The sequence below is a fragment of the Salvelinus namaycush genome, chromosome 15, assembly GCF_016432855.1.
Source record: "Salvelinus namaycush isolate Seneca chromosome 15, SaNama_1.0, whole genome shotgun sequence".
Classification (NCBI taxonomy): domain Eukaryota; kingdom Metazoa; phylum Chordata; class Actinopteri; order Salmoniformes; family Salmonidae; genus Salvelinus; species Salvelinus namaycush.
The window spans coordinates 2,233,834-2,251,737 of record NC_052321.1 but is presented as its reverse complement, the minus strand read 5'-3'; the positions used below and the strand labels follow the sequence as shown (position 1 = coordinate 2,251,737).

Sequence of the window (17,904 nt, the reverse complement as noted above, 5' to 3'; positions counted from 1 at the left end):
ACTCTCCACCCCACGCTCTCTGCTATACTCTCCACCCTACGCTCGTTGCTATACTCTCCACGACACGCTCTCTGCTATACTCTCCACGTCACACTCTCTGCTATACTCTCCACCCCACGCTCTCTGCTATACTCTCCACCCTACGCTCGTTGCTATACTCTCCACGACACGCTCTCTGCTATACTCTCCACGCCACACTCTCTGCTATACTCTCCACGCCACACTCTCTGCTATACTCTCCACCCCACGCTCTCTGCTATACTCTCCACCCTACGCTCGTTGCTATACTCTCCACGCCACGCTCTCTGCGATACTCTCAACGCCACGCTCTCTGTTATACTCTCCACCCCACGCTCTCTGCTATACTCTCCACGCCACGCTCTCTGTTATACTCTCCACCCCACGCTCTCTGCTATACTCTCCACGCCACGCTCTCTGCTATACTCTCCACCCCACGCTCTCTGCTATACTCTCCACGCCACGCTCTCTGCTATACTCTCCACGCCACGCTCTCTGTTATACTCTCCACCCCACGCTCTCTGCTATACTCTCCACGCCACGCTCTCTGCTATACTCTCCACGCCACACTCTCTGCTATACTCTCCACCCCACGCTCTCTGCTATACTCTCCACCCTACACTCGTTGCTATACTCTCCACGCCACGCTCTCTGCGATACTCTCCACGCCACACTCTCTGCTATACTCTCCACGCCACACTCTCTGCTATACTCTCCACCCTACGCTCGTTGCTATACTCTCCACCCTACACTCTCTGCTATACTCTCTATTCTTCCTCACAATGCCAGGCCCTCTGTTGTGGCTGCAGGTGTACCACATGGCACTACATAGGAAACAAGGGGTGTGTCTGCAGACTACAGGCTGGGGCCGCCTCACGTACTGGAGAAGTTCTGTGGGTCTACTGCTAGATGGACGGGCTTTAGTACAATGAACCGTAACACGAGGAGTAGGCTAAATTCGGTCAATTAACTGACAATGGAATTCAATCAGATCCAGGGCTAATTTCATTTACTTTTTGGCATGTTTTTCTGGATTTAGAACATAAAGCAGCATTTATAAAGCAAAAATTATCCCGTAGGACAAGCTCAGGAATGTTCTTTTCAGAATATTGACCAAAAATATATATATTAAGGGGGTTAGCCATCAGTTGAAGAGTTGATAACCCACTGACAGAGATGACAACAGATACTCAAAACAGACATATTTCTGTCTCAATATTAAAGTTCAATACAAACATTTGTCAAATATTGAAAATGATTAATTTTGAAAATCCCCCAAAAAACATATCAGCACCCGTTTTACAGAGTTGACAAATGTGTTGTTCTTCATTCAAGTGGAAAACACAGCATTTTAGTTTTTACGCAGTTTCTTTATGACTCTAAAACCGAATTAAATGTAACATATTGTAACGGCTGTCGTCGGTGGAAGAAGGTGAGGACCAAAGTGCAGCATGGTTAGTGTTCATCTTATTTAATAATAATCCAAAACTGAAGACTTCAAATTACAAAACAACAAAGTGAAAACCGAAACAGTTCTGTCCGGTGCAGACACACAAAGACTGAAAACAACCACCCACAAAACCCAACAGAAAACAGGCTACCTAAATATGGTTCCCAATCAGGGACAACGATTGACAGCTGCCTCTGATTGAGAACCATATCAGGCCAAACACAGAAATAGAAAATCATAGAAAAACTAACATAGACAACCCACCCAACTCACGCCCTGACCATACTAAAACAAAAGACAAAACAAAGGAACTAAGGTCAGAACGTGACACATATTTTAACCTTAATCTATCAGGCAGATGAAGGTGACAGTTGGGGATTCCAAATTCCGATTCTTTGTTTGTTTAACATTTTACTGCAGTCAGGCGAAATCAGGGTCACACAGAGTGTTTATTGATAGTCTTAAATCTATTTTGAAACAAAAGTATCCACCTCACACACATGGTTACGGGCTTAAAGACGAAGACACCTGTACCATGTCAGATATAGTTGGGATGTACTACACTTAGAGTTGGCATCCCAATATTACACTTTATATACAGTTGAAGTCAGAAGTTTACATACACCTTAGCCAAATACATTTAAACTCAGTGTTTCACAATTCCTGACATTTAATTCTAGTTAAAAAAAACGGATGGCACTGTGATAGACTGCATCCAATTTGCTAAGTAGAGTTGAGTGTTGGAGGCTATTTTGTAAGGTAGGATAGTCAGTTTTACGAGGGTATGTTTGGCAGCATGAAGGATGCTTTGTTGCAAAATTGGAAGCCGATTCTAGATTGAATTTTGGATTGGAGATGCTTAATGTGAGTCTGGAAGGAGAGTTTTTCAATCTAACCAAAATAAGTTGGGTCGAATTTTGGCCCATTTCTCCTGACAGAGCTGGTGTAACTGAGTCAGGTTTGTAGGCCTCCTTGCTCGCACACGCTTTTTCAGTTCTGCCCACACATTTTCTATAGGATTGAGGTCAGGGCTTTGTGATGGCCACTCCAATACCTTGACTTTGTTGTCCTTAAGCCATTTTGCCACAACTTTGGAGGTATGCTTGGGGTCATTGTTCATTTGGAAGACCCATTTGTGACCAAGCTTTAACTTCCTGGCTGATGTCTTGAGATGTTGCTTCAATATATCCACATAATTTTCCTTCCTCATGATGCCTTGTATTTTGTGAAGTGCACCAATCCCTCCTGCAGCAAAGCACCCCCACAACATGATGCTGCCACCCCGTGCTTCACGGTTGGGATGGTGTTCTTCGGCTTGCAAGCATCCTGTCACGTTCCTGACCTGCTTTCCCTTGTTTTTGTATTTGTTTAGTGTTGGTCAGGGCGTGAGTTGGGGTGGGCATTCTATGTTGTGTGTCTAGTTTGTCTGTTTCTGTGTCCAGCCTAATATGGTTCTCAATCAGAGACAGCTGTCAATCGTTGTCCCTGATTGAGAATCATATATAGGTGGCTTGTTTTGTGTTGGGGATTGTGGGTGGTTGTTTCCTGTCTCTGTGTTTGTGTTCTGCACCAGATAGGACTGTCTCGGCTTTCACGTTTGTTATTTTGTTATTTGTTAATGTTCATCGTTTATCGTCTTATTAAACATGTTGAACAATAACCGCGCTGCATTTTGGTCCTCTCCTTCATCCCAGGAAGAAAGCCGTTACACATCCCCCCCTTTTCCTCCAAACATAATGATGGTCATTATGGCCAAACAGTTCTATTTTTGTTTCATCAGACCAGAGGACATTTCTCCAAAAAGTACGATCTTTGTCCCCATGTGCAGTTGCAAACCGTAGTCGAGCTTTTTTATGGTGGTTTTGGAGCAGCGGCTTCTTCCTTGTTGAGCGGCCTTTCAGGTTATGTCGATATAGGACTCGTTTTACTGTGGATATAGATACTTTTGTACCTGTTTCCTCCAGCATCTTCACAAGGTCCTTTGCTGTTGTTCTGGGATTGATTTGCACTTTTCGCACCAAAGTACGTTCATCTCTAGGTGTCACGTTCGTTTGTAGAATTAACGGACCAAGGAGCAGCGTGCGTAGAGTTCCACATGTTTAGTTAAAGAAACCAAAACAATACAGAACAAAAACGAAACGTGAAATCAAATGCAGTGCAACTACACACAAACAAACAAGATCCCACAAAAACCCAGTGGACAAAAGGCTGCCTAAATATGATTCCCAATCAGAGACAACGATAGACAGCTGCCTCTGATTGAGAACCATAACAGGCCAACATAGACAAATAATAACCTAGATAACCCACCCTAGTCACACCTAACCAACATAGAGAATAAAAGGATCTCTATGGTCAGGGCGTGACACTAGGAGACAGAACGCGTCTCCTTTCTGAGCGGTATGACGGCTGTGTGCTCCCATGGTGTTTATACTTGTGTACTATTGTTTGTACAGATGAACATGGTACCTTCAGGCGTTTGGAAATTGCTCCCAAGGATGAACCAGACTTGTGGAGGTCTACAATTTATTTCTTAGGTCTTGGCTGATTTATTTTGATTTTCCCATGATGTCAAGCAAAGAGGCACTGAGTTTGAAGGTATGCCTTGAAATACATCCACAGGTACACCTCCAATTGACTCAAATGATGTCAATTCGCCTATCAGAAGCTTCTAAAGCCATGACTTTATTTTCTGGAATTTTCCAAGCTGTTTAAAGGCACAGTCAACTTAGTGTATGTAAACTTCTGACCCACTGGAATTGTGATACAGTGAATTATAAGTGAAATAATCTGTCTGTTAACAATTGTTGGAAAAATTACTTGTGTCATGCACAAAGTAGATGACCTACCCGACTTGCCAAAACTATAGTTTAAAAATTAGTTTTAATGACTCCAACCTAAGTGTATGTAAACTTCCGACTTCAACTGTACATCACAGAAGACTGAAATATAACAAAACCATTTGACATGAACACAGTTTTATTCAATGTTAAAAAAAAAAAATATTTATGAATTATGAAATTATGAAAAATATGAATAACATTACACCCATGAGACCAAAGAGGGCCTATTGGTCAATGACTGCAGGAAAGAGCTAAATCTATCAGAGAGATGGAGTTGACAGTTTATGGTTGTAACCATGGTGATTCCAATATTGTTTGTTTACATCTATCAACAGTAGAGAACATTCCAGACCATGAGTGGTCTTGTTGCACTAGATGTAATGAGTACATGAATAAAGGGTCCTTATGATATAGGTGACCCTGCTCATTCCTGATTCATTTAGGATTTTAGACCAATCTGACTGTTCACCAAATCAACAGACACATCTTTTAGGAGTCACAGTTTTTGAGAGAAATATTATTTAATTCATTAAAAATATTCATTAAATAAATAATAATTATTCCCAGAAGACTATTACAAGAAACTACATATAGATTTCTTTCAGTTAATGTCCATTATTGCTAGTTTTTTTTTTTTTTTTTTTTTTACTTTTTGGAGAGTTTGAAATTGGGATCCTTTGCTCCAGACCAGGGAATTTCCAGGCATAGAGCTGACGTGAAAATTTATAATATTGAAAGTATTTAGAAAATTCCCAAAACAAACATTTTCCTTATAAAATTCCACTAAATGCACATTTTAAGCTCAAATAATGCAAATATATATTTTTTAATTAAATGAAGAAAAGGACAAGGATCCCGACTTTCAAGAATCCTTGATAAAATCTTTCCTGCTTTTCTACACATTTTGTCATGAGGCTGAGAGAAAATGTTGCGGTTTTAAAGTGAATTTCCTGTAATTCCTCCAAAATAATTAATGGCTTATGACGTGTTCATATGCTATTTAGGGGGTCCGACCTCCAGGGGTTGGGGCCCCCGACGCTCATGGGCCCCTTCGCCTTGTGGGGGGGGGGGGGGGGGGGGGGTGCTCTGCCAGTGCTCACCAGGTAAACAACAATCTAATAGTGTGGATGCCCCCTGGACGTGGGCTTACGTACATTAACAGCGTGTATCTGGGATAGACCTGTCACCTTACTGAACTGATGATGCTATTGGCTTGTCACCTCAAAAACAGTCAATCACAGCCAAGGGAACGGGGCTAAGCACAAGCCACGGGCCAACGGGAGAGGAGCAACTGCCTGTGTTGACGAAGTAGCCAATAGGAAGGCATGGACTGAGCATGGGACAAATCCTGTCTAATAGGCTTGGGGTTAAGGGATCCTGCAGGGCTCTCTCTCTCTCTCACACACACACACACACACACACACACACACACACACACACACACACACACACACACACACACACACACACACACACACACACACACACACACACACACACACACACACACACACACACACACTTTCTACAACTCTCATTGTTGTCTGTCTCGTTGATATCAATGATCATCTAACTGGGTATTGATATCAATGATCATCTAACTGGGTATTGATATCAATGCTCATCTAACTGGGTATTGATATCAATGATCATCTAACTGGGTATTGATATCAATGCTCATCTAACTGGGTATTGATATCAATGATCATCTAACTGGGTATTGATATCAATGATCATCTAACTGGGTATTGATATCAATGATAATCTAACTGGGTATTGATATCAATGATCATCTAACTGGGTATTGATATCAATGATAATCTAACTGGGTATTGATATCAATGATCATCTAACTGGGTATTGATATCAATGATCATCTAACTGGGTATTGATATCAATGATCATCTAACTGGGTATTGATATCAATGATCATCTAACTGGGTATTGATATCAATGATCATCTAACTGGGTATTGATATCAATGATCATCTAACTGGGTATTGATGGGGTTCTCCTAATGTTTTTCCTACCACTCAGAAAATACTCGGCTGACGAGTGTGAGGTGTCATGTGCAACCTCATAGCCGTGGGAAGTAGGGGTGCTGGAGGTGCTGAAGCCCTCCCTGGTTGTGAGATCGTAAAACTGGAGAAAAGGTGTAAGAATTTGTGTTGTTGCAATACAAAACGATAAAATAATTTTTTCAAATGCATTATTAATATAAATGTTAATGGTATTGGGGGAAAAAAAGGATATTTATATATGGGCTCCATTCTGCATGGAGAGATTTCAGCTCCGCTATGGGCTCCATTCTGCATGGAGAGCTCTCAGCTCTGTTTTGGGCTCCATTCTGTATGGAGAGATTTCAGCTCTGTTTTGGGCTCCATTCTGCATGGAGAACTCTCAGCTCTGTTATGGGCCCCATTCTGCATGGAGAGCTCTCAGCTCTGTTTTGGGGCCCATTCTGCATGGAGAGCTCTCAGCTCTGTTTTGGGCTCCATTCTGCATGGAGAGCTCTCAGCTCTGTTATGGGCCCCATTCTGCATGGAGAGCTCTCAGCTCTGTTTTGGGCCCCATTCTGCATGGAGAGCTCTCAGCTCTGTTTTGGGCCCCATTCTGCATGGAGAGCTCTCAGCTCTGTTTTGGGCCCCATTCTGCATGGAGAGCTCTCAGCTCTGTTTTGGGCCCCATTCTGCATGGAGAGATCTCAGCTCTGTTTTGGGCCCCATTCTGCATGGAGCGATCTCAGCTCTGTTTTGGGCCCCATTCTGCATGGAGAGCTCTCAGCTCTGTTTTGGGCCCCATTCTGCATGGAGAGATTTCAGCTCTGTTTTGGGCCCCATTCTGCATGGAGAGCTCTCAGCTCTGTTTTGGGCCCCATTCTGCATGGAGAGCTCTCAGCTCTGTTTTGGGCCCCATTCTGCATGGAGAGATTTCAGCTCTGTTTTGGGCCCCATTCTGCATGGAGAGATCTCAGCTCTGTTTTGGGCCCCATTCTGCATGGAGCGATCTCAGCTCTGTTTTGGGCCCCATTCTGTATGGAGAGCTCTCAGCTCTGTTTAAGGCCCCATTCTGCATGGAGAGATCTCAGCTCTGTTTTGGGCCCCATTCTGCATGGAGAGATCTCAGCTCTGTTTTGGGCCCCATTCTGCATGGAGAGATCTCAGCTCTGTTTTGGGCCCCATTCTGCATGGAGAGCTCCCAGCTCTGTTTTGGGCTCCATTCTGTATGGAGAGCTCTCAGCTCTGTTTAAGGCCCCATTCTGCATGGAGAGATCTCAGCTCTGTTTTGGGCCCCATTCTGCATGGAGAGATCTCAGCTCTGTTTTGGGCCCCATTCTGCATGGAGAGATCTCAGCTCTGTTTTGGGTCCCATTCTGCATGGAGAGATTTCAGCTCTGTTTTGGGCCCCATTCTGCATGGAGAGATTTCAGCTCTGTTTAAGGCCCCATTCTGCATGGAGAGATCTCAGCTCTGTTTAAGGCCCCATTCTGCATGGAGAGATCTCAGCTCTGTTTAAGGCCCCATTCTGCATGGAGAGATCTCAGCTCTGTTTTGGGCCCCATTCTGCATGGAGAGATCTCAGCTCTGTTTAAGGCCCCATTCTGCATGGAGAGATATCAGCTCTGTTTTGGGCCCCATTCTGCATGGAGAGATCTCAGCTCTGTTTAAGGCCCCATTCTGCATGGAGAGATCTCAGCTCTGTTTTGGGCCCCATTCTGCATGGAGAGATCTCAGCTCTGTTTTGGGCCCCATTCTGCATGGAGAGATCTCAGCTCTGTTTTGGGCCCCATTCTGCATGGAGAGCTCTCAGCTCTGTTTTGGGCCCCATTCTGCATGGAGAGATCTCAGCTCTGTTTTGGGCCCCATTCTGCATGGAGAGATCTCAGCTCTGCTTTGGGCCCCATTCTGCATGGAGAGCTCTCAGCTCTGTTTTGGGCCCCATTCTGCATGGAGAGCTCTCAGCTCTGTTTTGGGCCCCATTCTGCATGGAGAGATCCCAGCTCTGTTTTGGGCCCCATTCTGCATGGAGAGATCTCAGCTCTGTTTTGGGTCCCATTCTGCATGGAGAGATTTCAGCTCTGTTTTGGGCCCCATTCTGCATGGAGAGATTTCAGCTCTGTTTAAGGCCCCATTCTGCATGGAGAGATCTCAGCTCTGTTTAAGGCCCCATTCTGCATGGAGAGATCTCAGCTCTGTTTTGGGCCCCATTCTGCATGGAGAGATCTCAGCTCTGTTTAAGGCCCCATTCTGCATGGAGAGATATCAGCTCTGTTTTGGGCCCCATTCTGCATGGAGAGATCTCAGCTCTGTTTAAGGCCCCATTCTGCATGGAGAGATCTCAGCTCTGTTTTGGGCCCCATTCTGCATGGAGAGATCTCAGCTCTGTTTTGGGCCCCATTCTGCATGGAGAGCTCTCAGCTCTGTTTCAATTGAATGCCTATACAGTATTTTTATTTTATTTATTTATTTTTTATCCATCATTTTACCAGGTAAGTTGACAGAGAACACATTCTCATTTACAGCAACAACCTGGGGAATAGTTACAGGGGAGAGGAGGGGGATGAATGAGCCAATCGTAAACTGGGGATGATTAGGTGACCGTGATGGTATGAGAGCCAGATTGGGAATGTAGCCAGGACACCAGGGTTAACACCACTACTCTTACAATAAGTGCCATGGGATCTTTAATGACCTCAGTCAGGACATCCGTTTAACATCCCATCCGAAAGACAGCACCCTACACAGGGCAGTGTCCCCAATCACTGCCCTGGGACATTGGGATCTTTTTTAGACCAGAGGAAAGAGTGCCACCTACTGGCCCTTGTCGTGGTAATTTCCTGTATTACTAAATGAGGAGAGTTTACAAACCACACACCAGTCAGAGTTATACTTAAACTTCATCTTTAATAATATGAGCTTTACAATAGTCCTTTGACTCTCAGATCAATTCAGTGTCTATAATGAATTCTGAGAGTCCCTACAGAAGAATACTAGTATCTTTTATAGCCAAGATACACCCCTCTCAACTCACATGACGAACCACAGATCTCAGGAACTTCACAAAGGGCCTTTTACTTGAGAGAGGAGTATCCCATAGCCAGATAGCATTAGCTATAAATTATCGTTCAGTTTGCTCTCTAAGACGAGGTTCTAATCTCGTTCTTGGTACTTCATAGTACCAAAACATTACCTCATCCAATGGCATATAACAATTGTCAACTTTAGATACTCCCATCTCAAATACACCCCCTCTTCTCCCCACTCCTGGACAAGCTCACTGAGGGGAGTGACTTGTGCACAGACATTGTGGAGCCAAGAGATAATTGGTTCCCCCTTAATCATCCCTTCACATGGTTTAACTTCACTAGGGTAGGGGGCAGCAGTCGGAATTTTGGATGAAATGCATGCCCAAATTAAACTGCCTGCTTCTCGGGCCCAGAAGATATGATATGCATATAACTGGTAGATTTGGATAGAAAACACTCTAAAGATTCCAAAACTGTTAAAATAGTGTCTGTGAGTATAACAGAACGATGAAGATCATCAAAGGTAAGGGATTAATTTGATCTCTATTTCTGACTTGTGTAACTCTTCTACTTGGCTGGTTACTGTTTGTAATGATTTGTCTAGTGGGCTATGTTCTCAAATAATCGTAAGGTATGCTTTCGCCGTAAAGCATTTTTTAAATCTGACACCGTGGTTGGATTCACAAGAAGTTCATCTTTAAACCTATGTAAAATATGTTTTGTTTTCTGAATTATTATAATGAGTATTTCTGTATTTGAATTTGGCGCCCAGCAGTTTCACTGGCTGTTGAAGAGGTGGGACGCTAACGTCTCACGTACCCAAGAGAGGTTAACAGATACATTCACATATGAAGACAATGTTCAATTCTGACCTCTTCCGTTCTGATATTCTGCATATTACCAGACATGTAAAAGACAAGTCTGACCCCTCCCCTCTCTGGGCCCCAAGTGACTGAGCCCTAGCTGAGAAGGGAAAAGTGCAACTGTCAACAGTATAGTCCAAAAGGAGACATTCTAATGACAAGTATCTCACATAAGCATATTATGTAAATAAAACATCTTATTTATCTATGTTACCCAACTAATTCTGATTCATCCCCAACACCCTCCAACACCACTTCCAGCAGCATCTGGTCTCCCATCCAGGAACTGACCAGGACCAACCCTGCTTAGCTTCAGAAGCAAACCAGCAGTGGGATGCAGGGTGGTATGCTGCTGGCTAATGGGTCAGGACCCTAATGTGTTAGGACCCAGATTGCAGTTCCTATGGCTTCCACTAGATGTCAACAGTCTTTAGACATTGTTTCAGGCTTGTTTTCTGAAAAAATTAGGAAGAATGAGATCATTTTGTCAGTGAACTTTAGAATAAAGCAGAGCTGGTTTACGCGCGTGACCGATTGCACGCCCTTCGTTGTATTTCCTTTCTATTGAATACGCTATTGTCCGGTTTAAATATTATAGATTATTTAGACAATAGACAACCTGAACATCGTTTGACATGTTTCGACGAACTTTACCGGTACTATTAGGATGTATTCGTCTGCATGTTTTATTACTGAACAAAACGCGCCAACAAAACAGAGTTTTTGGGATAAAAATAGGGACTTTATCGAACAAAACAAACATTTATTGCGTAACAGGGACTCTAGTGAGTGCAACAAGATGAAGATCATCAAAGGTAAGTGATTCATTTTATCTCTATTTCTGGCTTTCGTGACTCCTCTACTTGGCTTGAAAATGTTTGTATGCTTTTGTAAGCGGGCGCTGTCCTCAGATAATCGCATGGTATGCTTTCGCCGTAAAGCCTTTTTGAAATCTGACACAGCGGCTGGATTAACAAGAAGTTAATCTTTAAGCCGATGTCTAACACTTGTATCTTTTATGAATGTTTATTATGAGTATTTCTGTATTTTGAATTTGGCGCTCTGCAATTTCACCGGATGTTGTCGAGGTGGGTCGCTAACGGAACGCCTTTCCCTAAAAATTCTCTCTCTCTCTCTCTCTTTCTCTTTCTTTCTCTCGGAGGACCTGAGCCCTAGGACCATGCCTCAGGACTACCTGGCATGATGACTCCTTGCTGTCCCCAGTCCACCTGGTCGTGCTGCTGCTCCAGATTCAACTGTTCTGCCTGCGGATATGGAACCCTGACCTGTTCACCGGACGTGTTACTTTGTCCTGCTGTTTTCGACCCTCTCTCTTTTTACCGCACCTGCTGTCTCTAACTCTGAATGATCAGCTATGAAAAGCCAACTGACATTTACTCCTGAGGTGCTGACTTGCTGCACCCTCGACAACCACTGTGATTATTATTATTTGACCATGCTAGTCATCTATGAACATTTAAACATCTTGGCCATGTTCTGTTATAATCTTCACCCGGCACAGCCAGAAGAGGACTGGCCACCCCTCATAGCCTGGTTCCTCTCTAGGTTTCTTCCTAGGTTTTGGCCTTTTTAGGGAGTTTTTCCTAGCCACCGTGCTTCTACACCTGCATTGCTTGGTGTTTGGGGTTTTAGGCTGGGTTTCTATACAGCACTTTGAGATACCAGCTGATGTAAAAAGGGCTTCATAAATACATTTGATTGATTCTATTTTCTATTATTTTATCATTCTAAAACTTGGAGAAAAGGGAAAGTAACCAATATCAAATAAGGAACATGGCATTCTCTCTGCCTGGCCTCGAAGGCCTGCTCCTGCCCACGTCAAAGAGGTAGAGTACCAGCCCATTAGTCTAACACAGTGTTGGGCGCGGCCCAGCGAGTGGCGCTTTCCACCTGATGGTGCTGGATCGAGGTGAGCGCTTTTCTCTCGAGACGGATCACATAGCTGTCCATTTGTGCTCAGTTTTAATAGGCACAACGTTGTGTTTCCTAATTTAGTTACAACACTCCTCTAGTTCTCTCCCTCACACACACACACACACACACACACACACACACACACACACACACACACACACACACACACACACACACACACACACACACACACACACACACACACATTGTAATAATGCCGCACAAATGTGTTTTCCAAACAGTCATGAGTTAAATTAACCTAGGCGGCAGTGACTACTGTTATCCAATCTTAACCTATGCTTAGACTACCCCCCTCCCCGCAGTCAGAACCCCCTCAACACAAAACATCTTCCCACGGCTATGTGCAACACAAGTGATTAATTGAATGTTATGCACACGCTACTACCATGTTATCACTACGTTACTACCATGTTATTACTATGTAATTACTATGTTACTACTACATTACTACCATGTTATCACTACGTTACTACCATGTTACTACCATGTTACTACTATGTTACTACTACATTACTACCATGTTATTACTACGGTACTACTACATTACTACCATGTTACTACTATGTTACTACCATGTTACTACCATGTTATTACTACGGTACTACTACATTACTACCATGTTACTACTATGTTACTACCATGTTACTACCATGTTACTACTATGTTATTACTACGTTACTACCATGTTACTACTATGTTATTACTATGCTATTACTATGCTATTACTATGCCACTACCATGTTATTACCATGTCATTACTATGTCATTACAATATCACGTATATAAATGTTCTCTTACTGTTGCTAGACTTGAGGTCTCTGTGTATGACGGGGACGATGGCCTCACAGTGGAGGTAGTGCATGGCACGGGCGATCTGCACGGCCCAGTCTACCAGGGTGCATGGTGGGATACGTTTCCCTGACAGGGCTCGGTTCAGCGGTCCTCCCCGGGCAAATTCCATCACCAGGCACAACGTCGGCTCCTGGAGACACACCTGTTAAACAAAGAAGAATGGAAATGAACCAGGAATCAGTACAGGACATAGTATCAATAGAAGCTGACATGATCGATTGTACACATCTAAAACATACAGGAACGTTGATTAGTAGGGTTCAGAAAAATACATGTTTATTATTCTGATTATTGTGACAGGTGTGTCTTCATCAATACAGGTGTGTCTTCATCAACCCAGGTGTGTGTCTTCATCAACACAGGTGTGTCTTCATCAACACAGGTGTGTCTTCATCAACACAGGTGTATGTCTTCATCAACACAGGTGTGTCTTCATCAACACAGGTGTGTCTTCATCAACACAGGTGTGTCTTCATCAACACAGGTGTGTCTTCATCAACACAGGTGTGTCTTCATCAACACAGGTGTATGTCTTCATCAATACAGGTGTGTCTTCATCAACACAGGTGTGTGTCTTCATCAACACAGGTGTATGTCTTCATCAATACAGGTGTGTCTTCATCAACACAGGTGTGTCTTCATCAATACAGGTGTATGTCTTCATCAATACAGGTGTGTCTTCATCAACACAGGTGTGTCTTCATCAACACAGGTGTGTCTTCATCAACACAGGTGTGTCTTCATCAACACAGGTGTGTCTTCATCAATACAGGTGTGTCTTCATCAATACAGGTGTGTCTTCATCAACACAGGTGTGTCTTCATCAACACAGGTGTATGTCTTCATCAATACAGGTGTGTCTTCATCAACACAGGTGTATGTCTTCATCAACACAGGTATGTCTTCATCAATACAGGTGTGTCTTCATCAACACAGGTGTGTCTTCATCAACACAGGTGTGTCTTCATCAACACAGGTGTGTCTTCATCAATACAGGTGTGTCTTCATCAACACAGGTGTGTGTCTTCATCAATACAGGTGTGTGTCTTCATCAATACAGGTGTATGTCTTCATCAATACAGGTGTATGTCTTCATCAATACAGGTGTGTGTCTTCATCAATACAGGTGTATGTCTTCATCAATACAGGTGTGTCTTCATCAATACAGGTGTGTCTTCATCAACACAGGTGTGTGTCTTCATCAACACAGGTGTATGTCTTCATCAATACAGGTGTGTCTTCATCAACACAGGTGTGTCTTCATCAATACAGGTGTATGTCTTCATCAATACAGGTGTGTCTTCATCAACACAGGTGTGTCTTCATCAACACAGGTGTGTCTTCATCAACACAGGTGTGTCTTCATCAACACAGGTGTGTCTTCATCAACACAGGTGTGTCTTCATCAATACAGGTGTGTCTTCATCAACACAGGTGTGTGTCTTCATCAATACAGGTGTGTGTCTTCATCAATACAGGTGTATGTCTTCATCAATACAGGTGTATGTCTTCATCAATACAGGTGTGTGTCTTCATCAATACAGGTGTATGTCTTCATCAATACAGGTGTGTCTTCATCAATACAGGTGTGTCTTCATCAACACAGGTGTATGTCTTCACCAACACAGGTGTGTCTTCATCAACACAGGTGTGTCTTCATCAACACAGGTGTATGTCTTCATCAATACAGGTGTGTCTTCATCAACACAGGTGTGTCTTCATCAACACAGGTGTATGTCTTCATCAACACAGGTGTGTGTCTTCATCAACACAGGTGTGTGTCTTCATCAATACAGGTGTGTCTTCATCAACACAGGTGTGTCTTCATCAACACAGGTGTATGTCTTCATCAACACAGGTGTGTCTTCATCAATACAGGTGTGTCTTCATCAACACAGGTGTGTCTTCATCAACACAGGTGTATGTCTTCATCAATACAGGTGTGTCTTCATCAACACAGGTGTGTCTTCACCAACACAGGTGTGTCTTCATTAACACAGGTGTGTGTCTTCATCAACACAGGTGTGTGTCTTCATCAACACAGGTGTGTCTTCATCAACACAGGTGTATGTCTTCATCAACCCAGGTGTGTCTTCATCAACACAGGTGTGTCTTCATCAACACAGGTGTGTCTTCATCAACACAGGTGTGTCTTCATCAACACAGGTGTATGTCTTCATCAACACAGGTGTGTCTTCATCAACCCAGGTGTGTCTTCATCAACACAGGTGTATGTCTTCATCAATACAGGTGTGTCTTCATCAACACAGGTGTGTCTTCATTAACACAGGTGTGTCTTCATTAACACAGGTGTGTCTTCATCAACACAGGTGTATGTCTTCATCAACACAGGTGTATGTCTTCATCAACCCAGGTGTGTCTTCATCAACCCAGGTGTGTCTTCATCAACACAGGTGTATGTCTTCATCAACCCAGGTGTGTCTTCATCAACACAGGTGTATGTCTTCATCAACACAGGTGTGTCTTCATCAATACAGGTGTGTCTTCATCAACACAGGTGTGTCTTCATCAACACAGGTGTGTCTTCATCAACACAGGTGTGTCTTCATCAATACAGGTGTGTCTTCATCAACACAGGTGTGTGTCTTCATCAATACAGGTGTGTGTCTTCATCAATACAGGTGTATGTCTTCATCAATACAGGTGTATGTCTTCATCAATACAGGTGTGTGTCTTCATCAATACAGGTGTATGTCTTCATCAATACAGGTGTGTCTTCATCAACACAGGTGTGTCTTCATTAACACAGGTGTGTCTTCATTAACACAGGTGTGTCTTCATCAACACAGGTGTATGTCTTCATCAACCCAGGTGTATGTCTTCATCAACCCAGGTGTGTCTTCATCAACCCAGGTGTGTCTTCATCAACACAGGTGTATGTCTTCATCAACCCAGGTGTGTCTTCATCAACACAGGTGTATGTCTTCATCAACACAGGTATGTCTTCATCAATACAGGTGTGTCTTCATCAACACAGGTGTGTCTTCATCAACACAGGTGTGTCTTCATCAACACAGGTGTGTCTTCATCAATACAGGTGTGTCTTCATCAACACAGGTGTGTGTCTTCATCAATACAGGTGTGTGTCTTCATCAATACAGGTGTATGTCTTCATCAATACAGGTGTATGTCTTCATCAATACAGGTGTGTGTCTTCATCAATACAGGTGTATGTCTTCATCAATACAGGTGTGTCTTCATCAATACAGGTGTGTCTTCATCAACACAGGTGTATGTCTTCACCAACACAGGTGTGTCTTCATCAACACAGGTGTGTCTTCATCAACACAGGTGTATGTCTTCATCAATACAGGTGTGTCTTCATCAACACAGGTGTGTCTTCATCAACACAGGTGTATGTCTTCATCAACACAGGTGTGTGTCTTCATCAACACAGGTGTGTGTCTTCATCAATACAGGTGTGTCTTCATCAACACAGGTGTGTCTTCATCAACACAGGTGTATGTCTTCATCAACACAGGTGTGTCTTCATCAATACAGGTGTGTCTTCATCAACACAGGTGTGTCTTCATCAACACAGGTGTATGTCTTCATCAATACAGGTGTGTCTTCATCAACACAGGTGTGTCTTCACCAACACAGGTGTGTCTTCATTAACACAGGTGTGTGTCTTCATCAACACAGGTGTGTGTCTTCATCAACACAGGTGTGTCTTCATCAACACAGGTGTATGTCTTCATCAACCCAGGTGTGTCTTCATCAACACAGGTGTGTCTTCATCAACACAGGTGTGTCTTCATCAACACAGGTGTGTCTTCATCAACACAGGTGTATGTCTTCATCAATACAGGTGTGTCTTCATCAACACAGGAGTGTCTTCATCAACCCAGGTGTGTCTTCATCAACACAGGTGTATGTCTTCATCAATACAGGTGTGTCTTCATCAACACAGGTGTGTCTTCATTAACACAGGTGTGTCTTCATTAACACAGGTGTGTCTTCATCAACACAGGTGTATGTCTTCATCAACCCAGGTGTATGTCTTCATCAACCCAGGTGTGTCTTCATCAACCCAGGTGTGTCTTCATCAACACAGGTGTATGTCTTCATCAACCCAGGTGTGTCTTCATCAACACAGGTGTATGTCTTCATCAACACAGGTGTGTCTTCATCAACACAGGTGTATGTCTTCATCAACCCAGGTGTGTCTTCATCAACACAGGTGTATGTTTTCATCAATACAGGTGTGTCTTCATCAACACAGGTGTATGTCTTCATCAACACAGGTGTGTCTTCATCAACACAGGTGTATGTCTTCATCAACCCAGGTGTGTCTTCATCAATACAGGTGTGTCTTCATCAACACAGGTGTGTGTCTTCATCAATACAGGTGTGTCTTCATCAACACAGGTGTATGTCTTCATCAATACAGGTGTGTCTTCATCAACACAGGTGTGTGTCTTCATCAATACAGGTGTGTCTTCATCAACACAGGTGTGTGTCTTCATCAATACAGGTGTGTCTTCATCAACACAGGTGTGTCTTCACCAACACAGGTGTATGTCTTCATCAATACAGGTGTGTCTTCATCAACACAGGTGTGTGTCTTCATCAATACAGGTGTGTCTTCATCAACACAGGTGTGTCTTCACCAACACAGGTGTGTCTTCATTAACACAGGTGTGTGTCTTCATCAACACAGGTGTATGTCTTCATCAATACAGGTGTGTCTTCATCAACACAGGTGTGTGTCTTCACCAACACAGGTGTGTCTTCATTAACACAGGTGTGTGTCTTCATCAACACAGGTGTGTGTCTTCATCAACACAGGTGTGTCTTCATCAACACAGGTGTGTCTTCACCAACACAGGTGTATGTCTTCATCAACACAGGTGTATGTCTTCATCAATACAG

At 43.3% G+C, this 17,904-nt stretch overlaps 1 protein-coding gene across 1 annotated transcript in view; it reads right to left on the bottom strand.

Annotated features, from left to right (window-relative positions):
• The window catches only part of map3k9 (mitogen-activated protein kinase kinase kinase 9), a 70,358-nt gene that overhangs the window by 32,972 nt on the left and 19,482 nt on the right, over positions 1 to 17,904 (bottom strand). The window contains exon 3 of the mRNA XM_039008775.1: positions 12,955 to 13,150. Within this exon, the coding sequence (XP_038864703.1) occupies positions 12,955 to 13,150 (196 nt within the window). The remainder of the gene's footprint in view (positions 1 to 12,954; positions 13,151 to 17,904) is intronic.